Source organism: Somniosus microcephalus, chromosome 6 (assembly GCF_052327205.1).
Source record: "Somniosus microcephalus isolate GS21.2 chromosome 6, FLI_Smic_1.0, whole genome shotgun sequence".
NCBI classification, from domain to species: Eukaryota; Metazoa; Chordata; class Chondrichthyes; order Squaliformes; family Somniosidae; genus Somniosus; species Somniosus microcephalus.
The window spans coordinates 173138145-173156953 of NC_140992.1; the positions used below are offsets into that span (position 1 = coordinate 173138145).

Here is an 18809-nt window from a genome sequence, read left to right on the forward strand (position 1 = left end):
CACCCTCTCTGCATCAGTTAGGATCACCCCGGGCCCTTCCAGTCCCATACAAGGCCAGGAATCAGCGGAGCATGCGATTGTGGCGGATGAGCCGAGCCGCTCCCCTCAGATAGCCAGTGTGTCGTCCGACCATGGTGCAGGTGTTCTCTCTCGGCAGGAGACCATTGCACATGCCAGCGCTGGTACGTCTGCAGTGCAGCTGCCACCACCTGCAGGGCACACTGCTTCCAGCCATGGTCACATCAAGCATCCTGCGTCCGCACCCTCCAAGCCCAGAGGTCGGCCAGGCCGTCCCTCAGGGGCTTCTGCGCTTCCACACAGTCAGCAGGCGTCCCCCAGCCTTGAGCCCGCCACTGGGGTCCAATTACGTAGGAGCAGCAGGGAGGGAAGGGGCCGGGCGCGAAAGAGAAGTCGTTCTCCCTCAAGGGGCCAGTTGTAGAGGGAGGTGCTGAGACGTTTCTTTGTCCAAATTCAAGGACACCCTCACCTGTTGTTATATTTGCAGAAGATTTGTTGAGTTTTGCGGCTTTGCTGAAGAGTTCAGTTATTTTGTTACTTATGGTTTCTGTTGACATTACGTTGTTTTGCTGTAATGAAAGACTTTTGTGACAATAAACAGAAGTTTCAATGTGGCATGGTGCACGTGACTACTTTCAGTGATGCTGGCATTCAGAGGCCGTCAAACATCCAAAGTGCGCAGGAGTTAAGACTCTCATCATTCCGCCACAGGGGTCTCGAAAGTAGTCCTGATGAGCCTCTGACGTATGGCCCTTCCACTTTCAGGAGCCCTTCCATCTTCCTCCTCCTCCTCCTCCTCCTCCTCCTCATCCTCCTGCTCTGCTGGCCGTTGAGGGACAGGTGGAATTGGCTGGGTGCATCGGTGGGTGCATCGATTCGCCAAGTTGTGGAGCATGCAGCAGACGACGACGATGTGTCCCACTTGCTGCGGCGAGTACTGCAGGGATCCCCCCGAATGTTCCAGACATCGGAAATGCTTTTTGAGAACACCAATAGTGTGCTGTTTACTGTGCCTGGTCGCCTGATGGCCGCTGATCAGCTCTTCTGCTGGGGTGTCGGCCACACGGAGTGTTGTCATCAGCCATGGGCAGAAAGGATAGCCCTTGTCCCCAGTAAGCCAGCCTCGTGTTCGAGCCAGCCCCTCAAAAAGGTTACAAACTGAGGTCAACCGCAGGATAAAGGCATCGTGGCTGCACCCTGGGAAATGTGCGGTGACTGCCATGATGATTTGGCGGTGGTCACAGACCAGCTGCACGTTGAGGGAGTGGAACCCCTTGCGGTTGCGGAAGTCCTAAGGATGCTGGCATGGCGCCCTCAAAGCCACGTGTGTGCTGTCAGTCGCCCCCTGCACCATGGGGAAGTCCGCAATAGAAGCGATACCCTGCGCGCGCTCCGCCTGCTTGTGCAGGGTCAGAGGGAAGGTCATGAATTGACGCCTTCGCCTATAAAGGGCATCTGTAACTTGCCGGATGCAACAGTGGACTACAACCTGAGCGATAGTCGCAATGTCCCCAATGGCTGACTGAAAGGATCCGTTGGCATAAAAATTGAGGCCATCAGTCAGTTTAGCGATCACGGACAGAGAGGTTCTGCACCGTTCACGCGGCTGCAGATCCTGACCAAGCAGGTGGCACAGATCAGTAACAATGTCCCTCCAGATTCGGAGCCTTCGCTAACACTGCTCCTCCGACATGTCAAGGCTTGACACCTGCTGCCTAAAGACCCTCGCAGCATCCCGTCGGATTGGCCGACCTCCATTGCCCCTCCTCCTTCTGGCCAATCCCGGCCCTCTCTCCCGCCGTCTCTCTGCCCTTCAGTGTTGGGCCATGAGGCCGTCGCCCTCCAAAGCAGCTCCCATTCCGATGCCAGTTGGTCAAAAGGCTTTTAGGTGTAGTGCTGCAAGTGCTTCGGACAGGTTTGAAGGTCCCAAGTACTCTAAAGCTAAATTCCCAAAACTCTGCTCCACAGTAGCTCGCCAACTCTCTCCAGCAACGATCGCAATGAGCAGGCCAAGTGGCTGAAGCTTCTGCACTAGAGCTGTCCCCTTTAAATAGCGTCCCCCTACTCCGAGAAGGGCCTGCTAGCCCTCCCTCGAACTGTCACTAATAGCGCTAGGCGTTAAGGCTCCGGGCGCCACCCAATATGCGCTCAGGTGCTCCTAAAAGGCATTGCACACTGAAATGACGTCATGGTCTGCTTGCGCTCGCGGGCGCGCGCAAACACTTAGCGCAGGTGTTAAATGTATAGTCAATATCTGAGTTGTCGCTATCTTCATAGCGACCGCCCCAACATAGGGTATCGCCCCAATTCTAGGTCTCTTTAGGCGCTCAGCGCCGGCTCTACCAACCGAATTTCTAGGCCAATGTGCTGTACCCTGTCTCCTATTATACATTGGATACAATGTGCTGTACCCTGTCTCCTATTATACATTGGATACAATGTGCTGTACCCTGTCTCATAGAAACATAGACGATAGGAGCAGGAGTAGGCCATTCGGCCCTTCGAGCCTGTTCCGCCATTTAATGATACCATGGCTGATCATCCAAATTCAGTACCCTGTCCCTGCTTTCGCCCCATATCCCTTTAGCCTTAAGAAATATATCTAACTCCTTCTTGAATATATTTAATAAGTTGGCCTCAACTGCTTTCTGTGGTGGAGAATTCCACAGGTTCACCACTCTCTGGGTGAAGAAATTCCTCCTCATCTCAGTCCTAAATGGCTTACCCCTTGTCCTTAGACTGTGACCCCCTGGTTCTGGACTCCCCCGCCATCGGGAACATCCTTCCTGCAGCTAGTCTGTCTTTTATAAGTTTCAATGAGATCCCCTCTCATTCTTCTAAACTCTAGTGAATATAAGCCTAATCAACTCAATCTCTCTTCATACGTCATTCCTGCCATCCCATGTATCAATGAAGATATTGAATCTTTGCTGCACTCCCTCCATGGCAAGAACATCCTTCCTCAGATAAGGCGACCAAAACTGTACACAATACTCAAGGTGTGGTCTCACCAAGGCCCTGTACAACTGCAGCAAGACATCCTTACTCCTGTACTCGAATCCTCTCGCTAGGAAGGCCAACATACCATTTGCCTTCTTAACCACCTGCTGCACCTGCATGCTTACCTTCAGCGACTGGTGCACAAGGACACCCAGGTCTCGTTGCACTTCCCCGTTTCCCAATCTATTGCCGTTCAGATAATAATCTGTCTTCCTGTTTTTGCCACCAAAGTGGATAACCTCACATTTATCCACATTATACTGCATCTGCCATGCATCTGCCCAATCACCCAACCTGTCCAAATCATACTGGAGTTTCTCTGCATCCTCCTCACAGCACACACGCCCACCCAGCTTTGTGTCGTCTGCAAACTTGGAGGTATTACATCTAGTTCCCTCGTCTAGATCATTAATATATATTGTGAATAGCTGGGGTCCTAGCACCGATCCCTGCGGTACCCCACTAGTCACTGCCTGCCACTCGGAAAAAGACCCGTTTATTCCAACTCTTTGCTTCCTGTCTGCCAACCAGTTCTCTATCCAAGTCAGTACCTTGCCCCAATCCCATGTGCTTTAACTTTGCACGCCAATCTCTTATGCGGGACCTTATCGAAAACCTTCTGAAAGTCCAAATACACCACATTCACTGGTTCACCCTTATCTATTCTTCCAGTTACATCCTGAAAAAATTACAGTAGATTAGTCAAGCATGATGTAATGAAATCTGTTTGTCTTGCCTGTATTCGTTTTGCACTCATGTATATTACCCTCCCCCACACGGTGTATAGTTTCACTTCCTCTTTCCTGACTAACCTGGAAGGTTCCAGGTCTTGGCTCTTGGCTCCGCCCCTGACTTCTCTTACATAAAGATCCCAGGATCTGTATGACTCATTCCTGTGAGCCAGTCGGTGTGTTGAGATGTAAGCTCTGATCTTAGTGATTAAAAACCAACTTGTTAAAGTCTATAACTTCTAGCTTTGTGGTTATTGAAGGCACATCAATTTTAATCACTAAAGAATACTAGGATGGATCGACTCCTAAAACCAGAGTGTCTGGACTTGGATCCACATTCTGCTGAAGCATCAAATCAATTTGGAAACTGGCTCAAATGCTTCGAACTCTTCGCGAGGGCCTCATCCGCTAGCGAGGTAGATAAACTGAGTCTACTGACTACTCGCGTTAGTCATCGGATTTATTCGTTCATCCGGGACGCCACCTCTTACACGGAGGCCATCACTATCCTGAAGGCCCAATACCAGAGGCCAGTAAACGAAGTGTACGCCAGACATCTGCTGGCTACACGCAGGCAGCGACCTGAGGAATCAATGGACGATTTCTTACAGGGCCTAAAGGACTTGGTCCGGGACTGTAACTGCAAGGCCGTGACGGCCAACGTGTACTCTGACGAATTGGTTCGCGATTCCTTCATCACGGGCCTCAAATCAAATTATATCCGGCAGAGACTGCTGGAGAAGGAGGTCCTGGACTTAAAAAAGGCAGTGGCCACTGCGCGATCGCTGGACGTGGCCCAGAAAAACTCCTGACTCTTATTCTTCCGGCCATGTGGCCCTCACCGCCTCGTGCGCGCCGCCATCTTGGAATCAGCCATCTTCCCCATCCAGGTCTCAGGCCAGCTCTACACCGCCGGAGTCCCCACACAGAAGTTCACCCAGGAGTCCTACTACAGCGGCAATGTCTCGAGGCCCGAAATGCTACTTCTGCGGCCAGGCCAAGCACCCCAGACAACGATGCCCAGCGAAGGACGCTACATGCTTCAAATGTAAGAAAAAGGGGCATTTTAGCAAAGTCTGCAGGGGGAATCCGATTTCCAACTCCGTCACCGCCTCGTGCGTGCCGCCATCTTGGGATCCGCCATCTTTTCCCGACTCAACGGCCGCCCAGGGCCCAACAGTGGCTTCGATCACGGTGGATCAATCCAGGCCACACCCGTTGACAAAATCCATGATGGACATACAGGTAAACGGGAATTTAACGAAATGTTTAATTGACTGTGGGAGTACCGAGAGTTTTATCCACCCTAGCCTGGTACGGCGGCACTCATTAACGGTAACCCCTACACGGAGCAGAATTGCTATGGCTGCTAAGCCCCACACTTCGGACATTTTGGGCTACTGTGTGGTAACACTGACTGTAAAAGGCACGGACTACAAGGATTTTAAACTCCTTGTGATGCCAGAACTCTGTGTTAATGTAATCTTGGGCCTGGACTTCCAGTGCCACCACGAAAGTGTCACGCTAGCATATGGCGGGTCCCAGCCGCCACTCACAGTCTGTGGCCTATCAACCTTAAAAATCAGCCCGCCCTCTTTATTCGCTAATCTCGCTCCGAACTGTAGGCCCATAGCGACCAAAAGTAGGCGGTACAGTCTGGAAGACAGACACTTTATCAAGGCGGAAGTGGACAGACTCCTGCGGGAAGGCATTATTGAATGCAGTACCAGTCCGTGGCGTGCCCAAGTAGTCATAGTTAAAAATAGCGAAAAGAAACGGATGGTAATTGACTACAGCCAGACTGTTAATATTTACACCCAGCTGGACGCCTACCCTTTACCCCGCATATCAGAAATGGTCAACCAGATTGCGCAATACCGAGTCTTCTCGACTATCGACCTCAAATCCGCGTATCACCAGCTCCCCATTAGAACGGAGGACTGCCCATACACCGCCTTTGAGGCGAACGGACACCTCTACCATTTTCTCAGAGTGCCCTTCGGGGTAACAAATGGGGTCTCGGTCTTCCAACGTGAGATGGATCGCATGGTTGATGAGAATAAACTACAAGCTACCTACCCCTATCTGGACAATGTCACTGTCTGCGGGCACAACCAGCAAGACCATGATCTAAATCTTGCGAGATTTAAAAAAACTGCCCTAAAGCTGAATCTAACCTACAACGAAGACAAATGTGTCTTCAACACAACCCGTCTCTGTATCCTCGGCTGTGTGTTGGAAGATGGGGTAATTGGACCGGACCCTGACCGATTACGCCCCCTAAAGGAACTGCCCCTGCCACACAATCCCAAAGCTTTAAAAAGGTGCCTGGGATTTTTTTCGTATTATGCCCAATGGGTGCCCAATTACTCTGATAAGGCCCGACCCCTCATTAAATCGACGTCCTTCCCACTATCAGCTGAAGCTCGGGAGGCTTTCCCCAGTATCAAACAGGACATTCAAAGGGCTGCACTGTGTGCAGTGGACGAAAGCATTCCCTTTCAAGTCGAAAGTGATGCGTCAGACTTTGCTTTAGCTGCGACCCTCAATCAGGCTGGGAGACCTGTGGCCTTCTTCTCCCGAACCCTTCAGGGACCTGAAATCAGGCACTCTTCTGTCGAGAAGGAGGCACAGGCTATAGTGGAGGCAGTGCGGCACTGGAGACACTACCTAGCCGGCAAACGTTTCACCCTGCTCACTGACCAGCGGTCGGTGGCTTTCATGTTTAATAACAAAGGGGGAAAATCAAGAATGACAAAATACTCAGGTGGAGGATCGAACTATCCACGTTCGACGATGATATTATGTACAGGCTGGGAGCCCTTAATGAACCCCCAGACGCCCTATCGTGGGGAATGTGTGCCAGCATTCATACGGACAAATTACAGGGTCTCCACAATGACCTCTGTCACCCAGGGGTCACCCGACTATACCATTTTATAAAGTCCCGCAATCTGCCCCACTCCATCGAGGAGGTCAGGGCAATGACCAGAGCCTGCCGCATCTGTGCAGAATGCAAGCCTCGTTTCTACAGGCCTGACCGTGCACACCTTATCAAAGCCACACGGCCATTCGAGCGCCTAAGTCTGGACTTCAAGGGACCCCTCCCCTCTGCCGACCGTAACGTATACTTCCTCAATATCATCGATGAATATTCCCATTTCCCCTTCGCCATTCCCTGTCCAGACATGACCAGTGCCACGGTCATCAAGTGTCTCGGTAATCTATTCTGCATGTTTGGCATGCCGAACTACATACACAGCGATAGGGGGACGTCATTTATGAGTGACGAACTGCGCCAGTTCTTGCTCTCAAAGGGGATAGCCACTAGCAGAACCACTAGCTACAACCCCCGGGGTAATGGGCAAGTGGAAAGGGAGAATGCTACTGTTTGGAAGGCTGTCACGTTAGCCTTAAAGTCAAAAGGCCTTCCGACCTCCCGCTGGCATGAAGTCCTCCCAGACGTGCTCCACTCCATAAGGTCTCTGTTATGTACAGCCACTAACGCTATCCCTCACGAAATATGTTCGTTTTCCCCCGGAAATCGACCTCGGGCATATCTCTACCCGCGTGGCTGACGTCTCCGGGGACAGTACTATTGCGGAAGCACGTGAGAGGCCATAAAACGGACCCCCTTGTGGAAAAGGTACAGCTCCTCCATGCAAACCCTCAGTACGCCTATATCGAATACTCTGACGGGCGAGAGGACACTGTTTCCATAAAAGACCTCGCTCCCTCGGGGAGCGGAGAGAACGACGAGAGACTACCCGAGGAAGACCTACACCAAAAAGAGACAGGACGCCCAGAGGTATCAATACCCAACTTTAACCTGGAGGACACTGCAGATAACCTGGAAGACACTGCGGAGGCCCGGACAGCGGAGGAACCAGAATCCACTCCCCTAGAGGCACCCCAACCGGCTTTGCGCCGATCACTGAGAACCGCAAAACCTCCTGACAGACTCACTTATACCAACTTTTAAGAAACATCACCCCGATGGACTAAATCTAAAGAAGGGGTGAATGTAATGAAATCTGTTTGTCTTGCCTGTATTCGTTTTGCACTCATGTATATTACCCTCCCCCACACGGTGTATAGTTTCACTTCCTCTTTCCTGACTAACCTGGAAGGTTCCAGGTCTTGGCTCTTGGCTCCGCCCCTGACTTCTCTTACATAAAGATCCCAGGATCTGTATGACTCATTCCTGTGAGCCAGTCAGTGTGTTGAGATGTTAGCTCTGATCTTAGTGATTAAAAGCCAACTTGTTTAAGTTAATAACTTCTAGTTTTGTGGTTATTGAAGGCACATCACATGATTTACCTTTTGTAAATCCATGTTGACTTTGTCTGATCCTGTCACTGTTTTCCAAGTGCTCTGCTATTATAATGGACTCTAGCATTTTCCCCACTATCGATGTCAGGCTTACTGGTCTATAATTCCCTGTTTTCTCTCTACCACCTTTTTTTTTTTTTATAAATAGTGGGGTTACATTAGCTACCCTCCAATCCATGGGTACTATTCCAGAATCTATGGTATTATATATTGGATACAATGTGCTGTACCCTGTCTCCTGCAAGAAAGAATTTGTTAAGGAGATTGTACACTTTTCCACCATCACAGGTGAAGGAGACGGATGTGAAAAAAAGTGTTTTGGCTTCAAAATCCAACACTTAAAATACTGTAGAGCCCATCCCTCACCTTGACGATGGCAGCCAGCTCCTTCCATTGCTCGGGCTTTGGGTCTACTCCTGTGGGGTTGTGAGCGCAGGCGTGAAACAGGATGATCGCTTGCTCCGGAACTTTCTGCAATGGATACGGGAAGAATACAAATTAAAATCCAATTTGGCTTCCTTCAAAGTTGCAAAGGACGAACAAACATTTAAAAGCCATACTTATACAAGTTTGTGATATTTTGATCCCATGGTTCCCAGCACAGCATAATCTCTGCAGTCCTGAATTCACAGCTCACTATCCAGTAAATAACTCCCAGAATATTCAGCACCTAGCCACACATCCGTGCTTCAGCACTGAAACTGTTATACTGTTAGTTTAAAACCATTAGTAGGGTGCCTTTCTTTGGTCCCCTGTTGGGGAACTGAGGGGAGGACAGGACTTAAAATGTGTGAAATTTTGCTCAGACCAGAACTAGGAGTCAATCTACTATTGCATTAACTTTACACCACAACCCTTCGAGAATGAATTAGATGGATGTTTGCACCCCTGAATTCCTTCATTCAAAACACATTTCATGACTGGATCTTCACCATGATCATTTTTTATTTTTGCTCGTCTGACAGTGACCAGTTATGGGCCAACAGTAGTAAGTTATACAAAGTAATTTACCACCCCACCCCCACCACTCTGCAGTTTATTTTCCCCCTCTTTCTAGGGCTCCCTGACCACAACAAATGACGGACAGGGTCAGTAAACCATAATGGTGGGCGTATGACATTTTTGTGCTGTGTCCACTTGAACTATGAAACGCATCCATCATTACAGCTATAGAGTCTGTCTGTGTGTTCAAGCATGCTTTGAGTTGTACAGTTAGCATGATGCATTGGTGACGGGAGTGCAATTTGAGGTCATGAACGGAGAGTTATTGCTCAAGTTTATTGCACATAAACACCCATTAGCCTGAGTGTATTTCTTTTCCTCCTGAGCACACTGGCACCAGTACAATAAGATTAGTGACAAAAAAAACCAAAACTGTTACCCAAATAATCCCAATCGCAAGCAGGCAGAAATCAACCAATATACAAAAACCCTTTAGCCAGTTACAGGCAAAACAGATGTCACTAACAGTTAAATCCATTTTCGGCATCAATAACACTGGGTTGCACTGTCGTGGCTTTTTGCAATTAATAGTAAGTAGGACCATCAATTTAGCTACAGCGAAATATATACACATGCACATTAAAAAAAAATCATCTTGGGTGGCGATTTAGAAAAATATATAATTCCTAGTCTCACCAGCCTTATATACACGAACTGGCTAAACGGCACTCACCGAAATGTCCTCCAGTGCCCCCGCAGAATCAAAACCACAGGTCTTTGGATCATAATAGCGGTAATTTTTGACTTCCAAGCCAGCATCCCTGAAGATAGGTGTGTGGTTGCCCCAGGATGGTTTGGGCAGATAGACCTCTCGGCTGTTCTTGTAGAACCGTTGCTGCAAGGCAAGAGAAAGCAGCGTCAATGTGACAGATTGCTGTTGGGGTGCTGTTACGGTACTCCTGCCCTGTACCTCTCACCTTGGTGCCATCTGGTTCACCAAACAGGTGTCCTTGCGCTCTACCCTGTTGTACATCACTGTACTACCCTGTTGTACATCACTGTACTACCCTGTTGTACATCACTGTACTACCCTGTTGTACATCACTGTACTACCCTGTCCGCCCGCCACTCAATATTCTGCACAACAAATCACAAGCGCTGGAAACATTTTATTTAAAAAAAGGTATCAGGAGGAGGAGAAAAATAGGGGCAGGGAGACAAGAAATAAGTATTAAAACAGATCTTTCTGAAGAGTGAGCCTGACTGAGTGTTTCAGTTCCCCAGACGTGATCTTATCACCAAAACACTGGAGTTATGTAGCTGTCAGTTTACACGGTGATAAAAGCACCTGGCTGGTGCCTACTGGCAAATATGAGGCTTTCAAATATCGAATTAGTTACATGATCGAGGTTATCAGATAGGCCAATTTAAAAAAAATAAAAAGGCTCATAAAGGCTCATCACTTGTTATTTCACTTCAGAACATTCCATAAAACCAACCCACAATCGCAGAGATTTCAGATTATCCCAAGTGGGACGAATGGCTTCCTCTCACCTACTCGCGATCTACGCTTCTCTCCCCCTCCCAACCTGTATGTTTACCAACTCCTACATTAGTTCTACCCGTTTCAGCTTGGGGCGTTGGGGGAAGAGGCTGACTGCTCTCCTAGGAGGCCGAGCGTTAAACGTCACTCGGAAGACTTTAAACAAAAACTGAGAAACCGAAGTTGAAGGACCAAGGCCCATGGTGCAGGATGCAACCAGGGTTGCAGGAAATGAGAGAGAGAGAGAGAGAGAGAGAGAGAGAGAGAGAGAGTGTGCGAGAGAGGAGGTAAATTAGGACAGAGTCACAGAAATCACAGAAACCCCACAGTACAGATAGAGGCCATTTCGGCCCATCGAGCCTGCACCGACACATACCCCACCCGATCCCCGTAACCCCTACACCAACACATATCCCACCCTATCCCCGTAACCCCATGTATTTAATCCCCCTAACACTAAGGGTCAATTTATCATAGCCAATCAACCTAACCCGCACATCTTTGGACTGTGGGAGGAAACCGGAGCACCCGGAGGAAACCCACGCAAACACGGGGAGAATGTGCAAACTCCACACAGACAGTCACCCGAGGCCAGATTCGAACCCGGGTCCCTGGTGCTGTGAGGCAACAGTGCTAACCACTATGCCACCGTGCAAGACAATCTTGAGTTTTAGAAGCCTGTAGGAGGAAAGAAAAACAGAGGTAAGGATTGCCAGTTTTAAGGTCCTGGGGAAATATCTGTTCGCCTAAGAAACAATGCAACAAACCCTGATATTAACAGAGTGAGGAGCAAGAGGCTGTAGGACACTGTATCTGCAGTTTAGGAGGGATGAGAAAGGCAAGTTCAGAGGAGTTAACACTAAAGCAGCGTGAAATATATTCCAACAGACATTGCTGCCACTCACCAGGAAGTTGGCACCGACCCTCAGCGATCCAGTTCCAGAAATGGTCTGCACCGTGATGTACTGATATCAAAAGGAAACACAATATATCCTTGATTAATTATTGTGTGTTGGAAAAACATTCATGAAAGCAATGTTCATTAGAAACCCATAGGTAGGGAGAATTACTGTCATACTTAGCACCAAACAGCCAAAACTGGAGCAGTGAGATTATAAGAAAGTAGTAAGACTTGCGGACTGAGTAATGCAGTGAGTTAAAGCAGGACCACATTTCAACTGTGAAATTCAATGCAGACTGATGCGATGAGTAAGGGGGCAATGAGTCTGGGCAGTATTAGTCCATTCTTATTGGGTACAGTGTGTCCACACATAAAAGTACTGCCAATTCAGGACAAATTGGGAATTTTATTTCAGAAGGCCACATGATAGTTAATTTGGAAAACGAGAAAATTCACTCTGATTTAGTGGAGGTTAATCTGTGGTCAGTTCGCATTGATGGGGGCAGAGTAGAGGGAGCTTTACTCTGCCACCATTGTTTCCTGGTCCCCCAACACCTCAAATTAAAAATTCTTATCCTTGTGTTTAAATCCTTCTGTGGCCCTGCCCCTGCCTAGCACTAACCTCCTCAAATGCTACAACCCCCTGAACACTCCGTTTCTCTGACTCTGGCCTCTTGTGAATCCTCTCCTCCCTTCGTCCCACCAATGGCAGTTGTGCCTTCAGTCACCCTCGGCCTTGTGTTCTGGAATTCCCTCCATAAACCCCTTCACGTCGCCACTGCACTCTCCTCCTTTTAGAACCCTTAAATCCCACCTCTTTGACCAAACTTTTGGTCACCCCTTCTAATATCCCCTCCTTTGGCTTGGTGTCCATTTTTCTCCCTTACTCCTCTCAGGTGCCTTGGGACGTTTTTTCTATATTGAAGGCACTATATAAATGCCAGTTATTGTTGTATCTAACCATGGTATAATTGACTCGGGAGTGCTTGACGTTGATGCTGGGTAACAATGATAAATAATGCATTGCTCCAAAAACGGACATTTGTCACCTTGACCACAAAAAAATCAAATAAAAGGGAAAGACTGCTGCTGGGAATAGAATCATAGAATGGTTACAACACAGAAGGCAGCCATTCAGCCCGTCGAGCTTGTGCCGGCTCTCTGCAAGTGCACTTCAGATAGTCCCACTCCCCCGCTCTTTCCATGTAGCCCTGCAAATTTTTTTCCTTCAGGTACTTATCCAACTCCCTTTTGAAAGCCGTGAGTGAGTCTGCCTCCACCATCCTTTCAGGCAGTGCATTCCAGATCCTAAACACTCGCTGAGTAAAAAAGCTTTTCCTTATGTCGCCTTTGGTTCTTCTGCCAATCACCTTAAATCTGTGTCCTCTGGTTCTCGACCCTTCTGCCAATGGGAGCATTTTCTCTCTATCTACTCTATCCAGACCCCTCATGATTTTGAACATCTCTATCAAATCTTCTCTCAGCCTTTTATGCTCTAATGAGAACAACCCCAGCTTCTCCAGTCTATCCACGTAACTGAAGTCCCGAATCCCTGGAACCATTCTTGTAAATCTTTTCTGCACCCTCTCTAAGGCCTTCACATCCTTCCTAAAGTGCAGTGTCCAGAATTGGACACAATACTCCAGTTGAGGCCGAACTGCTTTCTCAACCTGCCCTGCCACTTTCATCGATTTATGCACATATACCCCCAGGTCTCCCTGTTCATGCACCCCCTTTAGGATTGTACCCTTTAATTTATATTGCCTCTCCTCGTTCTTCCCACCAAAATGTATCACTTCACACTTTTCTGCGTTAAATTTCATCTGCCATGTATCCGCCGATTCCAGCAGCCTGTCTATGTCTTCTTGAAGTCTATCACTATCCTCCTCACTGTTCACTATACTTCCAAGTTTTGTGTCATCTGCAAATTTTGAAATTGTGCCCTGTACAAACAAGTCTAAGTCATCATTAATATACATCAAGAAAAGCAGTGGTCCTAGTACCGACCCCTGGGGAACACCACTGTATACATTCCTCCAGTCTGAAAAACAACCATTCACCACTACTCCCTGTTTCCTGTCACTTAGCTAATGTGATCCGCCTTTAAAGGAATGGTAGGACCAAGCAAACTAGGCAGTACACCCCAAAGAGAAGAGGCCAAGTCTCTCCAGGCCATGCTCACACACCAGCCTATAACCTCACTGAATGGTACTAGTAGAGCCTTGGGAACAGTAATGTATTCATGTGTTCAACAGAAGCTTTCAACACTTTTAAGTTTCATTTGGGAATGCTCTTCTCAGTTTAAGGCCCATTTCTGGGGCAGAGCAGAGGGCATTTTCACTCTGCATTCAACCTATGCTATACTTGTCCTGGGAGGACTTAATGTTGACACTGGCAGTCAGGTGGGTAGAAATGTTGCAAAATATGGAGATATGTTGAGATTGCAATATGTAGAGACCAAGTCACATCAGTGAGATAACAATGCAGCCATGGACAGTGTATATAGCATCCATCACAGATGGCAGTATCCACATGGGACTCATTTGCCCCTGACATTCACTCACATGCTGATTTATCAGTATGTTAAAACAAAAAAGCATCTCACAACTTTCCCCACAGAGGAGGGGGAGAAAATCCGAGTCGTCCAGTTGCTCTTGCACAACTCTGAGCACCACATTACATGGTGATATTGGAGAGGCCTCCCATCCTTTATCTTCTGTAAACTTCAGCTCATTCAAAACTCTGCTGCCCACATCCTGCAGCACACCAAGTCCCGCTCACCCATCAACCTTGCCTGCGCTGACCTGCTGGTGCTGAACGCTTCAAATTTCAATTTTGTGTTTAAATCCCTCCATGTCTCTGTAACCGCCTTCAGTGCCCCCATACTCTGTTTCTATGGCTGCGGTTTCAAACATCCCCCCTCCCTTCACACTACCATTGGTGGCTGTGCCTTCTTAAACTTTCCCGCCTCTGCTTTAAAACACTCCTCAAAACCCACCTCTTTGACAAAGCTTTTGATTGCCCCTTCTAAAATCTCCTTCCCTGCTTGGCATCTATTTTTCATTACACCTCTGTGAAGGATGTTGGGATGTTTCTTTATGTAAAGGTGCTTAAATAAATGCAAGCCATTTTTGGTGATGGTGTCAGCTTGGCTCAGTTGGTAGCACCTTGCCTGAGTCACAAGGCTCTGAGGAAGTGTTGCAATGCTGGAGGTGCTGTCTTTTGGATGAGAAAGTCCGAAGCCCTGGCCATATATTCCCTCCTCAACCACCACCACAGAAATCAAATTAATTAATTTTCTGTTTGCGGGAAATTAGGGATAGCATAAGATCCAAGGAGAGGACATATAAATTGGCCAGAAAAAGCAGTAAACCTGAGGATTGGGAGCAGTTTAGGATTCAACAAAGGAGGACAAAGGGATTAGTTAAGAAGGGGAAAATAGAGTATGAGAGTAAGCTTTCAGGGAACATAAAAACTGACTGTAAAAGCTTCTATAGCTATGTGAAGAGAAAAAGATTGGTGAAGTCAAGCGTAGGTCCCTTGCAGTCAGAATCAGGGGAATTTATAATGGGGAACAAAGAAATGGCAGACCAACTAAATACATATTTTGGTTCTGTCTTCACAAAGGAGGACACAAATAACCTCCCAGAGATGTTGGGGAACATAGGGTCTGATGAAAGGGAGGAACTCAAAGAAATCAGTATTTGTAGGGAAATGGTGTTAGGGAAATTGATGGGATTGAAGGCCGATAAATCCCCAGGGCCTGATAATCTACATCCTAGGGTACTTAAGGAAGTGGCCCTAGAAATAGTAGATGCGTTGCTGATCATCTTCCAACATTCAATGGAATCTGGAACAGTACCCATGGATTGGAGGGTAGCTAATGTTACCCCACTATTCAAAAAAGGTGGTAGAGAGAAAACGGGGAATTACAGACCGGTAAGCCTGACATCGGTAGTGGGGAAAATGCTAGAGTCCATTATAAAAGATGTAATAGCAGAGCACTTGGAAAACAGTAACAGGATCGGACAAAGTCAACTTGGATTTACAAAAGGTAAATCGTGCTTGACTAATCTACTGGAATTTTTTGAGGATGTAACTGGTAAAATAGATAAGGGAGAACCAGTGGATGTGGTGTATTTGGACTTTCAGAAGGCTTTCGATAAGGTCCCGCATAAGAGATTAGCGTGTAAAGTTAAGGCACATGGGATTGGGGGCAAGGTATTGACTTGGATAGAGAACTGGTTGGCAGACAGAAAGCAAAGAGTTGGAATAAACGGGTCTTTTTCAGAGTGGCAGGCAGTGACTAGTGGGGTACCGCAGGGATCGGTCCTTGGACCCCAGCTATTCACAATATATATTAATGATCTAGACAAGGGAACTAGATGTAATATCTCCAAATTTGCATACGACACAAAGCTGGGTGGGCGTGTGTGCTGTGAGGAGGATGCCGAGAAACTCCAGGATGATTTGGACAGGTTGGGCAGAAGCATGGCAGATGCAATATAATGTGGATAAATGTGAGGTTATCCACTTTGGTGGCAAAAACAGGAAGGCAGATTATCTGAATGGCAATAGATTGGGAGAAAGGGAAGTGCAACGAGACCTGGGTGTCCTTGTGCACCAGTCGCTGAAGGTAAGCATGCAGGTGCAGCAGGCAGTTAAGAAGGCAAATGGTATGTTGGCCTTCATAGCGAGAGGGTTTGAGTATAGGAACAAGGATGTCTTGCTCCAGTTGTACAGGGCCTTGGTGAGACCACATCTCGAGTATTGTGTGCAGTTCTGGTCGCTTTATCTGAGGAAGGATGTTCTTGCCATGGAAGGAGTTCAGCGAAGATTTACCAGGCTGATACCTGGGATGGCAGGAATGATGTATGAGGAGAGATTGGGTCGATTGGGCTTGTACTCGCTGGATTTTAGAAGAATGAGAGGGGATCTCACTGAAACTTATAAAATTCTGACAGGACTGGACAGACTAGATGCAGGAAGGATGTTCCCGATGGTCGGGGAGTCCAGAACCAGGGGTCACAGTCTAAGGATAAGGGGTAGGCCATTTAGGACAGAAATGAGGAGGAATTTCTTCACCCAGAGAGTGGTGAACCTGTGGAATTCTCTACCACAGAAGGCAATAGAGGCCAATTCATTAAATATATTCAAGGAGTTGCATATATTTCTTAAGGCTAAAGGGATCAAGAGGTATGGGGAGAAAGCAGGGACCGGGTACAGAATTTGGATGATCAGCCATGATCGCATTGAATGGCGGAGCAGGCTCGAGGGGCCGAATGGCCTACTCCTGCTCCTATCTTCTATGTTTCTTGTGCACTAATTAGTTGGTGTACCTACACAGCAGTGACTGCTCTTCAAACGCAATTAATTGGCTGTGAAGCTCTTTGGGACACTGTGCCAATGTGATAAGCGGCTATATCAATGCAAGTTCTTTAATTCATACAAAATATGATCACTAGGAATAGTGAATACACAAGCTACAGTACAATGGCTCGAAATCAGATAAAACTAGTGTGATCAGAACACCATCAAGACACCGTCACCAACTCCAGAATGAGGGCCATGAACAAGCACAGGATGAGGAATGGCTACTTGGCCAACTGAGTTGCTGCTTCCCACGGACCACAAAGAATCCCCTCTACCACCGATGATCCAACCTATTTCATATCTCCGCAGGCGGTTTCTCCCTATAAAATTAGAGCTGCAGAATAACTATCTCCCCACATCCTACAGTATTCTGCGCTGACCTTGGTGACATTACCAAGCTTTCAGCAGTTCAGATATCATGTTGCACACAGCACTCAATCATCTCTATCTGCCCCAATCCTTATAAATCTCAATCCCTTTCCGAACCAGATAGTCACCAGGTTTTTTTCCAGTGTTAATTGACACAGTATTAACTGTTTAATAAGTAATCTTTTCACATATTCGCAACTCTGTAGAAAAAATCCCATCAATCTCAGGCTTGCTTACCACTTGGCAACTTTGAACTTGTGTCTTCTATTTTTGTTTACAGCTCGTTAAATAAACTGCTTGTATGCTTCTCTCAGCCTTCTTCAAACCTAGGCCATGTCATCTTTTCTCCAATGAGAACAAGTTAAATTCTGTGTCCATCTTCCCAAGTCCTGTAATCTACCTCAACCTTTTGAAGGGATGATGTTCAAAATTGCACATAAATGTGGCCATCCCAGTGGTCTGTACAAGGCGAGAATAACTTGTTCCCACTAATTGTCAAAGGTCATCCCAGTACCTGGATTAGCAGCATATTTACTGGATTAAAAAAAAAATCACACCCAATGTTGTGTATGTACCTTTAAGAGAATAACTGGTCTCAGACTGCAGTACCGGCAGTGACCACCCCTGTATAAAAGGTGCTAGAGAGCCTCTGTTTGTTAGTTTCGCTATTGACTTCCACCAGTAAAGACTTGTTTGTTTTCACTCCTGCTGGTCCGTGTCTCAATCATTCACGGACTTAACACTGGCGAGGAATAAGAAACGAACTTACCTGCAACTCGGCAGCACCTCAGACGACGTTGTTGAAGGTCGGAGCCAGAAGAAAAAAAAGAGTCCAAAGAAACTCGGGAAACGGGCGTCGACCGTCAATCATCGGTTTGAAAACTTGCAGGACTGTTCAGAGCCAGGCTGGGTTCCTCGGTCTGTGGTTTCCCAGCTAATCGGGCTGGTGGCAGGTAGTGCTCTGATCCTTCCTGGGCTGCGGCGGGCTGAAGCTCGATCGGGTGGCTTTTCAACAGGGCCGGGCAGCGAGTCGGGAAGCAAAGAGAGAGAGAGAGAGGGTGGAGCACACAGGGCGCGGCCGGTGCTTTGAAGCCGGGCAGCGTTCGGACCTAAGAAGAGGGAGGGAAGTGTCCCAGAGGGTCCGCTCCACGACGGGAAAATAATAAAAGAAAAAGAATCAATATTTAACGCGCAAGAAACCGTGGAAAGCAGCGCTAACAACAGCGGGGAAGAAGGCAAAGCGCGGGAGGCGCCATTTTGTTAAATCGGGGAAGAAGGCAAAGCGCGGGAGGCACCATTTTAGATTTGCAAGATGCCGAAGACTGGCTGTATCACTGCTTTTGATAATACATTAGAGGACTGGACCACGTATGTGAAAAGAGTCACACACAGAATCACACAGAATCCCCACAGTGCAGATAGAGGCCATTTCGGCCCATCGAGCCTGCACCGACACATATCCCACCCTATCCCCGTAACCCCACGTATTTAATCCCCTAACACTAAGGGTCAATTTATCATAGCCAAATCAACCTAACCCGCACATCTTTGGACTGTGGGAGGAAACCGGAGCACCCGGAGGAAACCCACGCAGACACAG

The 18809-nt window shown here is 47.7% G+C and overlaps 1 protein-coding gene across 1 annotated transcript in view; it reads right to left on the minus strand.

Annotated features, from left to right (window-relative positions):
* The window catches only part of LOC147116210 (aspartate aminotransferase, mitochondrial-like), a 63196-nt gene that overhangs the window by 17757 nt on the left and 26630 nt on the right, over positions 1 to 18809 (minus strand). Inside the window, exons 4-6 of the mRNA XM_085990932.1 lie at positions 11472 to 11531; positions 9757 to 9918; positions 8448 to 8552 (exon numbers count right to left, since the gene is read on the minus strand). Coding sequence (XP_085847058.1) covers positions 8448 to 8552; positions 9757 to 9918; positions 11472 to 11531 — 327 coding nt within the window. The remainder of the gene's footprint in view (positions 1 to 8447; positions 8553 to 9756; positions 9919 to 11471; positions 11532 to 18809) is intronic.